General features: G+C 42.8%; 2 protein-coding genes across 4 annotated transcripts in view; both read left to right on the forward strand.

The window, feature by feature from the left end:
• TDRD9 (tudor domain containing 9) overlaps positions 1–15092 on the forward strand; it is a 164265-nt gene that overhangs the window by 65911 nt on the left and 83262 nt on the right. For all 3 annotated transcript variants that reach the window (XM_075129909.1, XM_075129910.1, XM_048855410.2), the window contains exons 8-9: positions 4799–4902; positions 12411–12469. In XM_075129909.1, coding sequence (XP_074986010.1) covers positions 4799–4902; positions 12411–12469 — 163 coding nt within the window. The remainder of the gene's footprint in view (positions 1–4798; positions 4903–12410; positions 12470–15092) is intronic.
• LOC142072593 (uncharacterized) lies at positions 5161–7125 on the forward strand. Its single transcript, XM_075129911.1, has 2 exons — positions 5161–6095; positions 6484–7125. Exons 1-2 carry the CDS (start codon positions 5516–5518, stop codon positions 7023–7025), a joined length of 1122 nt encoding a protein of 373 aa, XP_074986012.1. The 5' UTR covers positions 5161–5515; the 3' UTR covers positions 7026–7125.

Below are 15092 nucleotides of genomic sequence, written 5' to 3' on the forward strand. Positions count from 1 at the left end.
AAGCTATGTTAGTACTTATGGATTTTATTCTTTGTCACATTGTTACCTTTTTATGGGCTGTGCGGCAGTCTTGTCATGTTGAGGAATAGCAAAGGGAGCTACAGTAGCTCTAACAAAGTGAAAAGAGAAATTTGAAAGCTATTCAATCAGAGATAATTCAAAAGGCATTATCTTAGACTCAAGCAGCCAGGGGAGAGCAAGTCCTCACTGAACATAAAGTACACTAAGAAAGGTACAACTTCACACCAAAGCCCTTGAAATTAAATTGATTTAAAAAAAAATCACTATACCCCCTACATTTCAAGAAGCTAATTAAACATCAATGGAAAAGTTAAATTATTCAAGTCCTAGTTACAGCATTCACATCAAGTGAACTTGTTGAATAATAGAAAGTTCATACGGCATTTGCTTGTGTCCTGATGTAATTGTTCAGTCTGAATTTTTTTTAATAATCCTAGTTTTATGGCAGTAGAAGTGAAGTAGAATGTGGACAAGTGATAAATATATTCTTACTCTGTTCTCTACACTCAGACTATCCAAGTTTTGTTTATATGCTCACCAAATATTCCTCCGTCTCTCAACTTCCACTGCCAGTTTCTTAAGACTCTCCAGCAGTGCCTTGTTACTGTATTTTGGCTTCACTTAACATTAGCTTTTTCTCTAACTTATTCCACCATTGCTGTAACTGGTCTTTCTCTCCCAGTGGCAGCCACAGTGGGTGTGCTTATGCAGACAGGGTTTCATGATGAACACTGCATTTTAATCAGTGTTACGTAATCCAGGTTTAGAGGATGCAATGCTTAAAATGCCAGTTCCTTGTCTTCTCTAGCATTCCCACTGATACTACTATTGGAATAGCTGAACTGGTGGTAACAACAAGCAGAGAAGTTCAAGCATAGATGAGGCTGTAATTCAGGATATGTGTGGTTTGCAGTCAGGAGATGCAGTTGCAGCTCCTGTAGGGATACCTGACCTACATTTTATCTGGCTAGATCACTGCTAACTTGAGTGACAATAGCAGTTATCCATGGCAGCAGGGACAGAAGCGCATGAACCAGCCTCCTGAATATAACCCTACTCAGGACCCTGGATACATACTTGAATGGCTAGCTGCTGCCATTGCTACACTGTTGTTACTTACTTGAGTTAGCTGTGATGTAGTTGATCAGTAGTTCTCAAACTTCATTGCACTGTGACCCCCTTTTGACAACAAAAATTACTACACAACCCTGGCATGGGGGACTGAAGCCTGAGCCTGAACCCTGACTTCAGCCCAAGGCGAGGGGACTGAACCCCAAGCCCCAGCTTTAGCCCTGGGGGGCTTGGGCTTCGACTTCATCCCTGGGCCCTAGCAAGTTTACCGCCAGCCTTGATGACCCCATTAAAGTGGGGTCACGACTCACTTTGGGGTCCTGACCCACAGTTTGAGAACTGTTAAGCTAGATCAAAACTGGCTTGGGAATGCCTACAAGCTCATGTGCCAAAGCACACTGTTCTCTCTCTCCACTGACCAGACCTAGTCAGTTTTGTTTATATGCTCAGGAAATATTCCTCTTCACTATTCAACTTCCTTTGACGGCTGCTTAACACTCTTAGCAGTGCTTTGTCACTATGGGTGTGCCTACATAGGCTGCACATGTTCATAATGACAAAGCACTGCTTGAGAGTGTTAAGCAGCTGGTAAAGGAAGTTGAATAGTGAGGAACATTTGCTGACCAAATAAACAAAAGTGGATGGGTCTGGTAAGTGGAGAGAGAATACAGTGTGCCTTGGAGCATAAGTTTCAGGGCACACAAAGTTCATAAGAAGGAAGAGACTGTGCAAAAGACACTCAAACCTCCCATTTTTTTCAGGGATGTGTTAAGTGACTTTGACAATGTGAAAAGTTGGACAAATGTCTAATGAAGCATTTCAATCAGAAAAGCCATGAGTGAGCCAGACAGAGATGGTTCTGGAGGCTCAAGATTGAGTGAATGTGCTTTGAAAGCAGAGTCCTGGGGCAAATTGCACTATTAGGCTAGGATGTATGATTGCATGTGGCCAGTGAAAAAGCTGAGAGTACAGAATTTAGGGGTAGTTCACTGTAAAAATGATAAATAAAAGAGATATTATTTTTCAATTCACCTCATACAAGTACTGTAGTGCAATCTTTGTCGTGAAAGTGCAACTTACAAATGTAGATTTTTTTTTGGTTACATACCTGCACTAAAAAACAAAATAATGTAAAAGTTTAGAGCCTATAAGTCCACCCAGTCCTACTTCTTGTTCAGCCAAAACTGCTAAGACAAACAAGTTCGTTTACATTTACGGGAGATAATGCTGCCCGCTTCTTATTTACAATGTCACCAGAAAGTGAGAACAGACATTCACTTGGCACTTTTGTAACTGACATTGCAAGGTATTTATGTGCCAGGTATGCCAAACATTCGTATGCCTCTTCATGCTTCGGCCACCATTCCAGAGGACATGCTTCCATGCTGATGATACTCATTAAAAAAATAACGCATTAATTAAATTTGTGACTGAACTCTCTGGGTGAACATTCTGCCATATATTTCATGTTATAGCGGTCTCGGATGATGATGCAGCACATGTTGTTCATTTTAAGAACACTTTCACTGCAGATTTGACAAAATGCAAAGAAGGTACCAACGTGAGATATCTAAAGATAGCGACAGCACTTGACTCAAGGTTAAGAATCTGACGTGCCTTCCAAAATCTGAGAGGGACGAGGTGTGGAGCATGCTTTCAAATGTCTTAAAAGAGCAACACTTGGATGCAGAAACTACAGAACCTCAACCACCAAAAAAGAAAATCAATCTTTTGCTGGTGGCATCTGACTCACGATGATGAAAATGAACATGCATTGGTCCACACTGCTTTGGATTGTTATCGAGCAGAAGCCATCATCATCATGGACTCATGTCCTCTGGGATGGTGGTTGAAGCATGAAGGGACATATGAATCTTTAGCAAATCTGGCACATAAATATCTTGCAATGCAGGTACCGTGCGAACGCCTGTTTTCACTTTCAGGTGATGTAAACAAGAAACAGGCAGCATTATCTCCTACAAATGTAAACAGACTTGTTTGTCTGAGCGATTGGCTGAACATGAAGTAGGACTGAGTGGACTTGTAGGCTCTAAAGTTTTACATTGTTTTATTTTTGAATGCAATTTTTTTTACATAATTCTACATTTGTAGGTTCAACTTTCATGATAGAGATTGTACTACAGTACTTGTAATGGGGGAATTGAAAAATACTATTTTTTTTGTTTTTTTACAGTGCAAATATTTGTAATAAAAAATAAATCTAAAGTACATTTTGTACTCTGTGTTGTAACTGAGATCAACAGTTTTGAAAATGTAGAAAACATCCAAAAATATTTAAATAAATAGTAATTTATTATTGTTTAACAGTGATTAATTGTCATGAATTTTTTTAATCGCTTGACAGCCCTACTTATTTCACAACACCAAAACATGATAGCTGCTTAGGATACATATTTAAAAAAAAACAGCTTCCTTTGATCCTTTTTAAAAGATGAGAAGTATTGGGTGGATAAGGGACAGAGAGATAAAGAAGGAAACTGATTATAGTAATAGGATCATATGGAGACTCAGTTCTGGCATATATATTTTTACAGATATGAAATGGAACTTCAGCTTTTTGGTATCTTTTTAAATTATCCTAGTTCTTGTAGATCAGTGGTTTTCAATCTTTTTTTCATTTGCGGACATCAAAAAAATTTCAAATGGAGGTGCAGACCCCTTTGGAAATCTTAAACATAGTCTGAGGACCCTCTGTGGACCACAGGTTGTAAACGATTGTTGTAGATGGTAGTACAGAAGCAAGGTTAAAAGTGGATTTAAATAAGGAGAGGAGGGAGTGTGGCTTGGCATTCAGGTTTTAGGAGGCATGCCACATGTAGGAGTATCCGTGATGAAATGAGCAGACATGGAAGAGCAAGGAAAGCACTCAGTGACCTTATGGAGGTGGAGCCAACATAGGTTTGGTTTGAGGTGATGATCTCTTGAGTAGCTAACACAAATCTGAGTCTACTTACCTGCTGATTCTTAATTACCACTTGAACAGGTCTTTCAGAGGCCTCTGCAATTAACTTGTAAAAAATCAACAGTCTTAGATTGTTTTGAGATAACTCATTTATAGTCTGACCTTTGCAGCAGACTGCAGCAAAAAGGGGGGGAGATTAAAAAAAAGTCCTGATCACTGATACTCCTGTAAAAAGAAATATAGCTTTAAGTGCTAGATGGTGCCAGCACAACATAACACAGTCCTGTATTGCTCATGTGGAACTGCACTTCCTATGGGAATTCTGAGAGGGATTATTCCTCTCCTCATATGAGGGTGAATCAATGCATTTCATCATCCTTTTGGATCCTTCAGCCTTATCTGTCATGACCTGCAGACTTTGCTGGAAGCTGGGAGTTGATCGTCCTTATCCTATGTAGATAACTGTTACAGGGAACATCTTGGTATTTTTTTAAAAATAGATGTACCTCAGAAATAATGTATTAAATAAGATGAGTTGTGGGGACCAAAAGTTCATCCCTCTGAGTAGACTAATTTTCTTGTAAAGCTTCAGATTGACGTTAGTGTCTTCTCTATTGGAATGGTTTTAATAAATTCAAGAAAACTTGAAAGAATTCAAGTCAGGTGCTAGTTTAATTTTGGACTGTGAAAATGATTGGCAATCTACTCACAATATTTAGGCTTGAAAGCGTTAGTGTTAAATGTCAATATGTTAACATCAAGTTTTTTTTCCTCTCCCTCTAGCTTTCTCCTCAAATCTTTGATGAACCTATGATCGCTAAAGAAATGTATGAAGTTGCAATCTCTCTGATTCAATTGTTTGATGAGTTGGAAATGAAGGAAAGTGGGTAAGATATACTCCGGGTCTGTTTGTGAAGAACTTGTGACTCAGTTGAAATGAAACTCGAATTAGGGAATATGATTCTTTGCAGTACCTCTATTAGAATTCTGACATGGCTTTAATTTTTTTGCACTTTTCTTCCTTTTGTCTTGAATGGTGATTTATTGGCTTGATTTCTGCTCAGATTAATTGTATTTAGACTCCTTCTAGCTTTTATTGAATTTCTTGAATTTTTAAAAATACTCTCCAGGGCACAATGTGTAAGCCCTGGTCTACACTAGGACTTTAGATCGAATTTAGCAGCGTTAAATCGATTTAAACCTGCACCCGTCCACACAATGAAGCCCTTTATTTCGACTTAAAGGGCTCTTAAAATCGATTTCCTTACTCCACCCCTGACAAGTGGATTAGCGCTTAAATCGACGTTGCCGGCTCGAATTTGGGGTACTGTGGACACAATTCGATGGTATTGGCCTCCGGGAGCTATCCCAGAGTGCTCCATTCTGACCGCTCTGGACAGCGCTCTCAACTCAGATGCACTGGCCAGGTAGACAGGAAAAGAACCGCGAACTTTTGAATCTCATTTCCTGTTTGGCCAGCGTGGCAAGCTGCAGGTGACCATGCAGAGCTCATCAGCAGAGGTGACCATGATGGAGTCCCAGAATCGCAAAAGAGCTCCAGCATGGACTGAACGGGAGGTACGGGATCTGATCGCTGTTTGGGGAGAGGAATCCGTGCTATCAGAACTCCGTTCCAGTTTTCGAAATGCCAAAACCTTTCTGAAAATCTCCCAGGGCATGAAGGACAGAGGCCATAACAGGGACCCGAAGCAGTGCCGCGTGAAACTGAAGGAGCTGAGGCAAGCCTACCAGAAAACCAGAGAGGCGAACGGCCGCTCTGGGTCAGAGCCCCAAACATGCCGCTTCTATGATGAGCTGCATGCCATTTTAGGGGGTTCAGCCACCACTACCCCAGCCGTGTTGTTTGACTCCTTCAATGGAGATGGAGGCAATACAGAAGTAGGTTTTGGGGACGAAGAAGATGATGAGGAGGAGGTTGTAGATAGCTCACAGCAAGCAAGCGGAGAAACCGGTTTTCCCGACAGCCAGGAACTGTTTCTCACCCTAGACCTGGAGCCAGTACCCCCCGAACCCACCCAAGGCTGCCTCCTGGACTCAGCAGGCGGAGAAGGGACCTCTGGTGAGTGTACCTTTTAAAATGCTATACATGGTTTAAAAGCAAGCATGTGAAAGGATTACTTTGCCCTGGCATTTGCGGTTCTGCCTTTGCAAAAGGTTTCTGGGGAGGGCAGCCTTATTTCGTCCTTCATGGTAGGACACTTTACCACTCCAGGCCAGCAACACGTACTGGGGAATCACTGTAGAACAAAGCATTGCAGTGTATGTTTGCTGGCATTCAACCAAAATCCGTTCACGCGGTGGGAGGAGGCAAAATGCGACCTTGTAACGAAAGCACATGTGCTATGTATGTAATGTTAACTTTCAAGGTTTACCCTGAAAGAGTGTAGCCACTGTTTTATAAAATGTGTCTTTTTAAATACCGCTGTCCCTTTTTTTTTCTCCACCAGCTGCATGTGTTTCAATGATCACAGGATCTTCTCCTTCCCAGAGGCTAGTGAAGCTTAGAAAGAAAAAAAAACGCACTCGCGATGAAATGTTCTCCGAGCTCATGCTGTCCTCCCACACTGACAGAGCACAGACGAATGCGTGGAGGCAAATAATGTCAGAGTGCAGGAAAGCACAAAATGACCGGGAGGAGAGGTGGAGGGCTGAAGAGAGTAAGTGGCGGGCTGAAGAGAGTAAGTGGCGGGCTGAAGACAGGGCTGAAGCTCAAAGGTGGCGGCAGCGTGATGAGAGGAGGCAGGATTCAATGCTGAGGCTGCTGCAGGACCAAACCAGTATGCTCCAGTGTATGGTTGAGCTGCAGCAAAGGCAGCTGGAGCACAGACTGCCACTGCAGCCCCTCTGTAACCAACCGCCCTCCTCCCCAAGTTCCATAGCCTCCACACCCAGACGCCCAAGAACACGGTGGGGAGGCCTCCGGCCAACCAGCCACTCCCCCACAGAGGATTGCCCAAAAAAAAGAAGGCTGTCATTCAATAAATTTTAAAGTTGTAAACTTTTAAAGTGCTGTGCTTAAAGTGCTGTGTGGCATTTTCCTTCCCTCCTCCACCACCCCTCCTGGGATACCTTGGTAGTCATCCCCCTATTTGTGTGATGAATGAATAACGAATGCATGACTGTGAAGCAGCAATGACTTTATTGGCTCTGCAAGCAATGATTAAAGGGAGGAGGGGAGGGTGGTTAGCTTACAGGGAAGTAGAGTGAACCAAGGGGCGGGGGGGTTCATCAAGGAGAAACAAACAGAACTTTTACACCGTAGCCTGGCCAGTCATGAAACTGTTTTTCAAAGCTTCTCTGATGCGTACCGCGCCCTCCTGTGCTCTTCTAACCGCCCTGGTGTCTGGCTGCGCGTAACCAGCAGCCAGGCGATTTGCCTCAACCTCCCACCCCGCCATAAACGTCTCCCCCTTACTCTCACAGATATTGTGGAGCACACAGCAAGCAGTAATAACAGTGGGAATATTGGTTTCGCTGAGGTCTAAGCGAGTCAATAAACTGCGCCAGCGCGCCTTTAAACGTCCAAATGCACATTCTACCACCATTCTGCACTTGCTCAGCCTGTAGTTGAACAGCTCCTGACCACTGTCCAGGCTGCCTGTGTACGGCTTCATGAGCCATGGCATTAAGGGGTAGGCTGGGTCCCCAAGGATACATATAGGCATTTCAACATCCCCAACAGTTATTTTCTGGTCTGGGAATAAAGTCCCTTCCTGCAGCTTTTGAAACAGACCAGAGTTCCTGAAGATGCGAGCATCATGCACCTTTCCCGGCCATCCCACGTTGATGTTGGTGAAACGTCCCTTGTGATCCACCAGAGCTTGCAGCACTATTGAAAAGTACCCCTTGCGGTTTATGTACTCGGCGGCTTGGTGCTCCGGTGCCAAGATAGGGATATGGGTTCCATCTATAGCCCCACCACAGTTAGGGAATCCCATTGCAGCAAAGCCATCCACTATGACCTGCACATTTCCCAGGGTCACTACCCTTGATATCAGCAGATCTTTGATTGCGTGGGCTACTTGCATCACAGCAGCCCCCACAGTAGATTTGCCCACTCCAAATTGATTCCCAACTGACCGGTAGCTGTCTGGCGTTGCAAGCTTCCACAGGGCTATCGCCACTCGCTTCTCAACTGTGAGGGCTGCTCTCATCTTGGTATTCATGCGCTTCAGGACAGGGGAAAGCAAGTCACAAAGTTCCATGAAAGTGCCCTTACGCATGCGAAAGTTTCGTAGCCACTGGGAATCGTCCCAGACCTGCAACACTATGCGGTCCCACCAGTCTGTGCTTGTTTCCCGAGCCCAGAATCGGCGTTCCACAGCATGAACCTGCCCCATTAGCACCATGATGCATGCATTGTCAGGGCCCATGCTTTCAGAGAAATCTGTGTCCATGTCCTGATCACTCACGGGACCGCGCTGACGTCGCCTCCTCGCCCGGTATCGCGTTGCCATGTTCTGGTGCTGCATATACTGCTGAATAATGCGTGTGGTGGTTAATGTGCTCCTAATTGCCAAAGTGAGCTGAGCGGGCTCCATGCTTGCCGTGGTATGGCGTCCGCACAGAAAAAAGGCGCGGAACGATTGTCTGCCGTTGCTCTGACGGAGGGAGGGGCGACTGACGACACGGCTTACAGGGTTGGCTTCAGGGAGCTAAAATCAACAAAGGGGGTGCCTGTACATCAAGGAGTATTTCAGGCAGGACTGCACGGAGGGTTCCAATAAGAAATGGTGCACCTAAGTTATCGTTGTTATTGGAACAAGGAGGTTAGCCTGGCCTCTGATTGATACATGGCTAGATTTACCTCGCTGCACCTTCTCTGTGAGTGACTGCAGTGTGACCTAGAGGAATGAGTCCCCTAGACAGGGGAGGAGGCAAATGAGTACAAAACAAATCTGGTCTATTTCTTGTTTTGACCCACTCCATCTATCTTTTACATCTTTGGCTGGCAGCAGACGGTGCAGAAGGACTGCATGCCATCCACATCTCATGGCTGCTTGGCAGAAGATGGTACAGTACGCCTGCTAGCCATCCCCATCTCTTGCCTGCCTGGCAGAAGATGGTGCAATACGACTGCTAGCAATCCTCATCTCTTGCCTGCCTGGCAGAAGATGGTACAGTACGACTGCTAGCAGTCCGTATCGCCTGCCTGCTCACCATAAGACGGTTCAATAGGACTGACTGCAGGACTAAAGAGAATGACCTGGTCAAGTCACTCCAAATTTAGTCCCTGCGCCCATGTCTGCCCAGGCGCTCCCAGCCGACGCGGCCAGGAGCACCTCGGACACGATGAGGACGACTACCAATCGTATTGCACCGTCTGCTGCCAGAAGGCAAGGGGTTGCTGCTACTGTGCAGCAAAGCCGTACCGCGTCTGCCAGCACCCAGGAGACATAGGGTGACGGTTACCTGAGCGGGCTCCATGCTTGCTGTGGTATGGCGTCTGCACAGGTAACTCAGGAAAAAAGGCGCGAAATGATTGTCTGCCCTTGCTTTCACGGAGGGAGGGAGGGAACGGGGGCCTGACGACACGTACCCAGAACCACCCGCGACAATGTTTTAGCCCCATCAGAGCGCTCCATTGTGACTGCTCTGGACAGCACTCTCAGATGCCCGATTGTTTGCCATTGCTCTGACGCTGGGAGGGGCGCTTACAGGGTTGGCTTCAGGGAGCTAAAATCAACAAAGGGGGTGGCTTTACATCAAGGAGTATTTCAGGCAGGACTTCACAGAGGGTTCCAATAAGAAATGGTGCACCTAAGTTATTGTCCTTATTGGAGCAAGAAGGTTAGCCTGGCCTCTGATTGATACATGGCTAGATTTACCTCGCTGCATCTTGACTGCAGTGTGATCTAGAAGAATGAGTCCCCTAGACAGGGGAGGGGGGGGAAGCAAATGAGTACAAAACAAATCTGGTCTATTTCTTGTTTTGACCCACTCCATCTATCTTTTACATCTTTGGCTGGCAGCAGACGGACTGCATGCCATCCACATCTCATGACTGCTCGGCAGAAGATGGTACAGCACGACTGCTAGCAGTCCGTATCGCCTGCCCGCTCACCATAAGACGGTTCAATAGGACTGACTGCAGGACTAAAGAGAATGACCTGGTCAAGTCACTCCAAATTTAGTCCCTGTGCCCATGTCTGCCCAGGCGCTCCTGATCGACCTCACAGAGGCGACCAGGAGCACCTCAGACATGACGATGACGGCTACCAGTCGTACTGTACCGTCTGCTGCCACAAGGCAAGGGGTTGCTGCTACTGTGTAGCAATGCCGTACCGCGTCTGCCAGCACCCAGGAGACATAGGGTGACGGTTACCTGAGCGGGCTCCATGCTTGCCATGGTATGGCGTCTGCACAGGTAACTCAGGAAAAAAGGCGCGAAATGATTGTCTGCCCTTGCTTTCACGGGGGGAGGGAGGGAACGGGAGGCTGACGATATGTACCCAGAACCACCCGCGACAATGTTTTAGCCCCATCAGGCATTGGGATCTCAACCCAGAATTCCAATGGGCAGCGGAGACTGCGGGAACTGTGGGATAGCTACCCACAGTGCAACGCTCCGGAAGTCGACGCTTGCCTCGGTACTGTGGAAGCGCTCCGCCGAGTTAATGCACTTAATGCACTTAGAGCATTTACTGTGGGGACACACACACTCGAATTTATAAAACCGATTTCTAAAAAACCGACTTCTATAAATTCGACCTTATTCCGTAGTGTAGACATACCCTCAGTGACCATTAAAGCTGTGTCAGTTGAAAACTTTATAGACTCTTTGCTGCAGGCTGGAATTGAATGTTCTTTATATCAGGGCTTTGGAGCGGAGCCCGGAGCTGGAGCGTGGAGCAGCTCCAGAGCAGTGGAGCTGCAGGTTTTTGCCTGGAGCTGGAGCACAGCTCCAAAGCCCTGCTTTATATGAAACAAAGAAGCAGAACTCGGATTTGTTTTATTAACAAAGGAATGAAGGAAAGTGTAATACATAAGAACCAATGAAGGCTGATGTCTTTTCTTGTTTGTATTTTTTAGACTTTCATGCTTATGTACATATTAGGTTAGAATGTAGAACAGATTAAGGCGATTTCATTTGTCTTGCTCTATAGCATTTTGTAAATTGGTATTCAGTATCTGCAAGAATGTGGTAAAAAAAATCTAGAACTACTAGAACTCAGTCTAGTGCTGAATAGCAACTTAAAGCTACACTTTTCTGTCATGCTTTGTTCTGATTTTTTTTACACTAATTTATAAATATATATTGAAGAAATAACTTCACTTTTTAGACTGAAAGCTTTTTTTAATGTTTTGTAAGCTTTTGACTTTTTGGAAAAAACTCATGAAACTTAAACTATCAGATTGCACTATAAAATGTAAGTTTTGATGGGGATATTAATGTGATAAGTATGCGCTCATTTATCACTTTCATTATGAGGAATTTTTGATCTTTCTCCTTTTCTTTTCCTGAAGAACTGAATACTTCCTATAGTGCTGCTTTGTTGGAATATTTTAGAATACTAGGCAAAAGTACTATATAAAATGTTCTCATTACCAATATTAGTATATTATTGTAGTTTTTAATTTCAGAAAGGGGCACTGCTCATAATAGGAAGAGACATTAGTACATTCCAGTGAAAATGAACATTTCTGGTATTGATATCATTAAAATATTTGTTATATGTACAGTAAGGGAATAGTGATTTTTCATGCTACATTTACAAAATATTTTATAATAGTATGAAGTTACTGCTACCAAGTGTAAGATTTTTGTATTACATTAAACTGATTTGTGGCCTCTGGTCTCTGTCACACACAGGCTTACGCAGAGTGATGTCTCTAGCCGTTCATGTCATGGCTTAGCTTATTAGTGCTTATGAAAGGAATCTGTTTGTTTGCTATTGTAAAACTAACTTATTCAGTTGTAGCTCATCATAAAGAGCTTTGCAATTTTCCTTCCCATTACATGCCACTTACAATAGGAAAAGATTTTGTTAGAGCTATCTAACATAGCATTTTTTTAAAGTAAGGATAGAGTTTATGCTTCACAAATTTTAACAAAATGAAGTTAATACTGTATTAATTCTCAAGTAGTGATACTCAGAGAGAGTTTTTTATATAACACAATTTTGTAAGGGAAACGGGAGTACTTTTACATGTGACATAGTTCTAAAGGCCACGGAGCAGATTTGCTTTCAGTATTTATGGACATGTTTTATGGAAAATATAGCTTTAGGTAATGTTTTGTATCGTGTCTCTTCAATGAACTTAAATAGCACAGCTTATAGGAAAAGTGCACTTTTGTTACTCTTACAAGATAAACATAATAGGGTCAGGTTAGTAAAGTGTGAAATTAATTAAAATATATTTTTAATATTAGGGAGAACAAAAATGTGGGCCTTGTGTCAGAGCGTGGCAGTGTGTTGGTGTTTCTGCCAGGTGGGTACTGACATTTTTTCGCTGTGGTTTCGCTGAGGGGATGAAGCTTGTTAGCGGGTATTGAAATGACAGCTTTTTCTCTCTGACATCGCTCCTCTTCTAATTGATAACGTAAGCATCAGAACATATATCAGTCTTCCATTTTACCCCCCCAACCCTATATGAATATGGCAGCAAATAAAAAGTGACCTTCATTGTAAAATACTGTATTCTAACCTTAGCATTTTCAAATAAAGTTACCAACTCCCTCCCCCTCACAAATTTTCAGCTACTGGGTTAAATGTTGAATCATACCATATTTGAAATTCTGCATTCAGTTTCTCCATTCTATATAATTACACAGCTCCTTCATATGACAGTATGGTCAGTAGTGCCTCATATCCAGCCTTCATCTAGATCCTTGAAGTAGGAGTTAAGCTTTTTTTTTTTTTTCCTGTATGTTGCTTAGCTCATTTTAAGCATTCAATAAAAAATGTGTAAGGGACCACACAGCATTTCATGTATGAACAAGAGGCTGTATTGTTTTTTTGAAGAACCAATTTAAGTTGAAAAAACTTAAACTTGCCAATTAACCTTTCCAAAAGTACAAATCTAGTTGTGTAACTACTACCAAACAAAAGCCACGTGTCAAGTAATTCCTGTAGGGCTGTCAAACAATTAAAAAACATTAATTGCGATTAATCACTAGATGAAAAAAATAATTGCGATTAAAACCGCGATTAATCACACTGTAAAACAATAATAGAATACCATTCATTTAAATATTTTTGGATGTTTTCTACATTTTCAAGTATATTTATTTCAGTTATGACACAGAATACAAAGTGTACCGTGCTCACTTAATATTATTTTTTACTAATATTTTCACTCTAAAAAATAAATATTTTTCAGTTCACCTCATACAAGTACTGTCGTGCAATTTATTTATCATGAAAGTGCAACTTGCAAATGTGAAAAATTTTTTTTACATAACTGCACTCAAAAATAAAGCTTGTGTAAAACTTTAGCGCCTACAAGTCCACTCAGTCCTACTTCTTGTTCAGCCAATCCGTAAGACAAACACGTTTGTTTACATTTGGAGGAGATAGTGTTGCCTGCTTCTTATTTAAAATGTCACCTGAAAGTGAGACCAGGCATTTGCATGGCACTGTTGTAGCCTGTGTTGCAAGGTATTTACGTGCCAGATATGCTAAACATTTGTATGCCCCTTCATGCTTCAGTCACCATTCCAGAGGACATGCTTCCATGCTGATGACGGGTTCTGATCGATAATGATTCAGAGCAGTGTGGACTGATGCATGTTCATTTTCATTATCTGAGTCAGATGCCACCAACAAAGTTGATTTTCCTTCTTGGTAGTTTGGGTTCTGTAGTTTCCATATCGGAGTGTTGCTCTTTTAACACTTCTGAAAGCATGCTCCAGACCTCGTCCCTCTCAGATTTTGGAAGGCACTTCAGATTCTTAAACCTTGCTTTGAATGTTGTAGCTACATCTTTAGAAATCTTACACTGGTACCTTCTTTGTGTTTTGTCAAATCTGCAGTCATCTGATACTACCATAACATGAAATATATGGCAGAATGTTTGTAAAACTACAGAGCAGAATATATACAATTCTCCCCCAAGGAGTTCAGTCACAAATTTAATTAACACGTTATTTTCTTGATGAATGTCATCAGCATGGAAGCATGTCCTCTGGAACAGTCTCTTTTTAATCTCTCCTCATATGGAAGCTGTTCCATACCCCTAATAATTTTTGTTGCCTTTGTACCTTTTCCAGTTCCAATATATCTTTTCTGAGATGGGGCAACCAGAACTGTACAGAGTTTTTAAGGTGTGGGTGTACCATGGATTTATATATAGGCATTATGATATTTTCTGTCTTATTATTTATCCCTTCCCTAATGGTTCCTACATTCTGTTAGCTTTTTGACTGCCGCTGCACACTGAGCAGATGTTTTCAGAGAGCTAGCCATGATGACTCCAAGACCTGCTTCTTTAGTGGTAACAGCTCATTTAGATCCCATCATTTTGTATTTATAGTTGGGATTAAGTTTTCCAATGTGCATTATTTTGCATTTATCAACACTGAATTTCATCTGCCATTTTGTTGCCCAGTCACCCAGTTCTGTGAGATTAAAAGATTGAAATAATTGGGTTTTAATCTGGAGAAGAGAAGACTGAGGGGGGGATATACGTTTTCAAGTACATAAAAGGTTGTTACAAGGAGGAGGGAGAAAAATTGTTCTCGTTAACCTCTGAGGATAGGACAAGAAGCAATGGGCTTAAATTGCAGCAAGGAAGGGTTAGGGTGGACATTAGGAAAACCTTCCTAACTGTCAGGGTATTTAATCACTAGAATAAATTGCCTAGGGAGGTTATGGAATCTCTGTCATTGTCTAACCTGCTCTTAAAAATCTCCAATCACCTGTTGGGGATGGTCTAGATAATACTTAGTCCTTTTTTGCACGCAGGGGACTGGACTAGAAGACTCTCAAGGTCCCTTCCAGTCCTATGATTCTATCCCCTTTAATAAATCCTTCCTAAGGGATGTCTCTGTCCAAACCATGTTCTCCTCCTCACCTGTCATCTTTCCCCCAACCCTTAGTTTAAAAACTCCTCT

This window comes from Caretta caretta, chromosome 6 (genome assembly GCF_965140235.1).
Source record: "Caretta caretta isolate rCarCar2 chromosome 6, rCarCar1.hap1, whole genome shotgun sequence".
Classification (NCBI taxonomy): Eukaryota; Metazoa; Chordata; order Testudines; family Cheloniidae; genus Caretta; species Caretta caretta.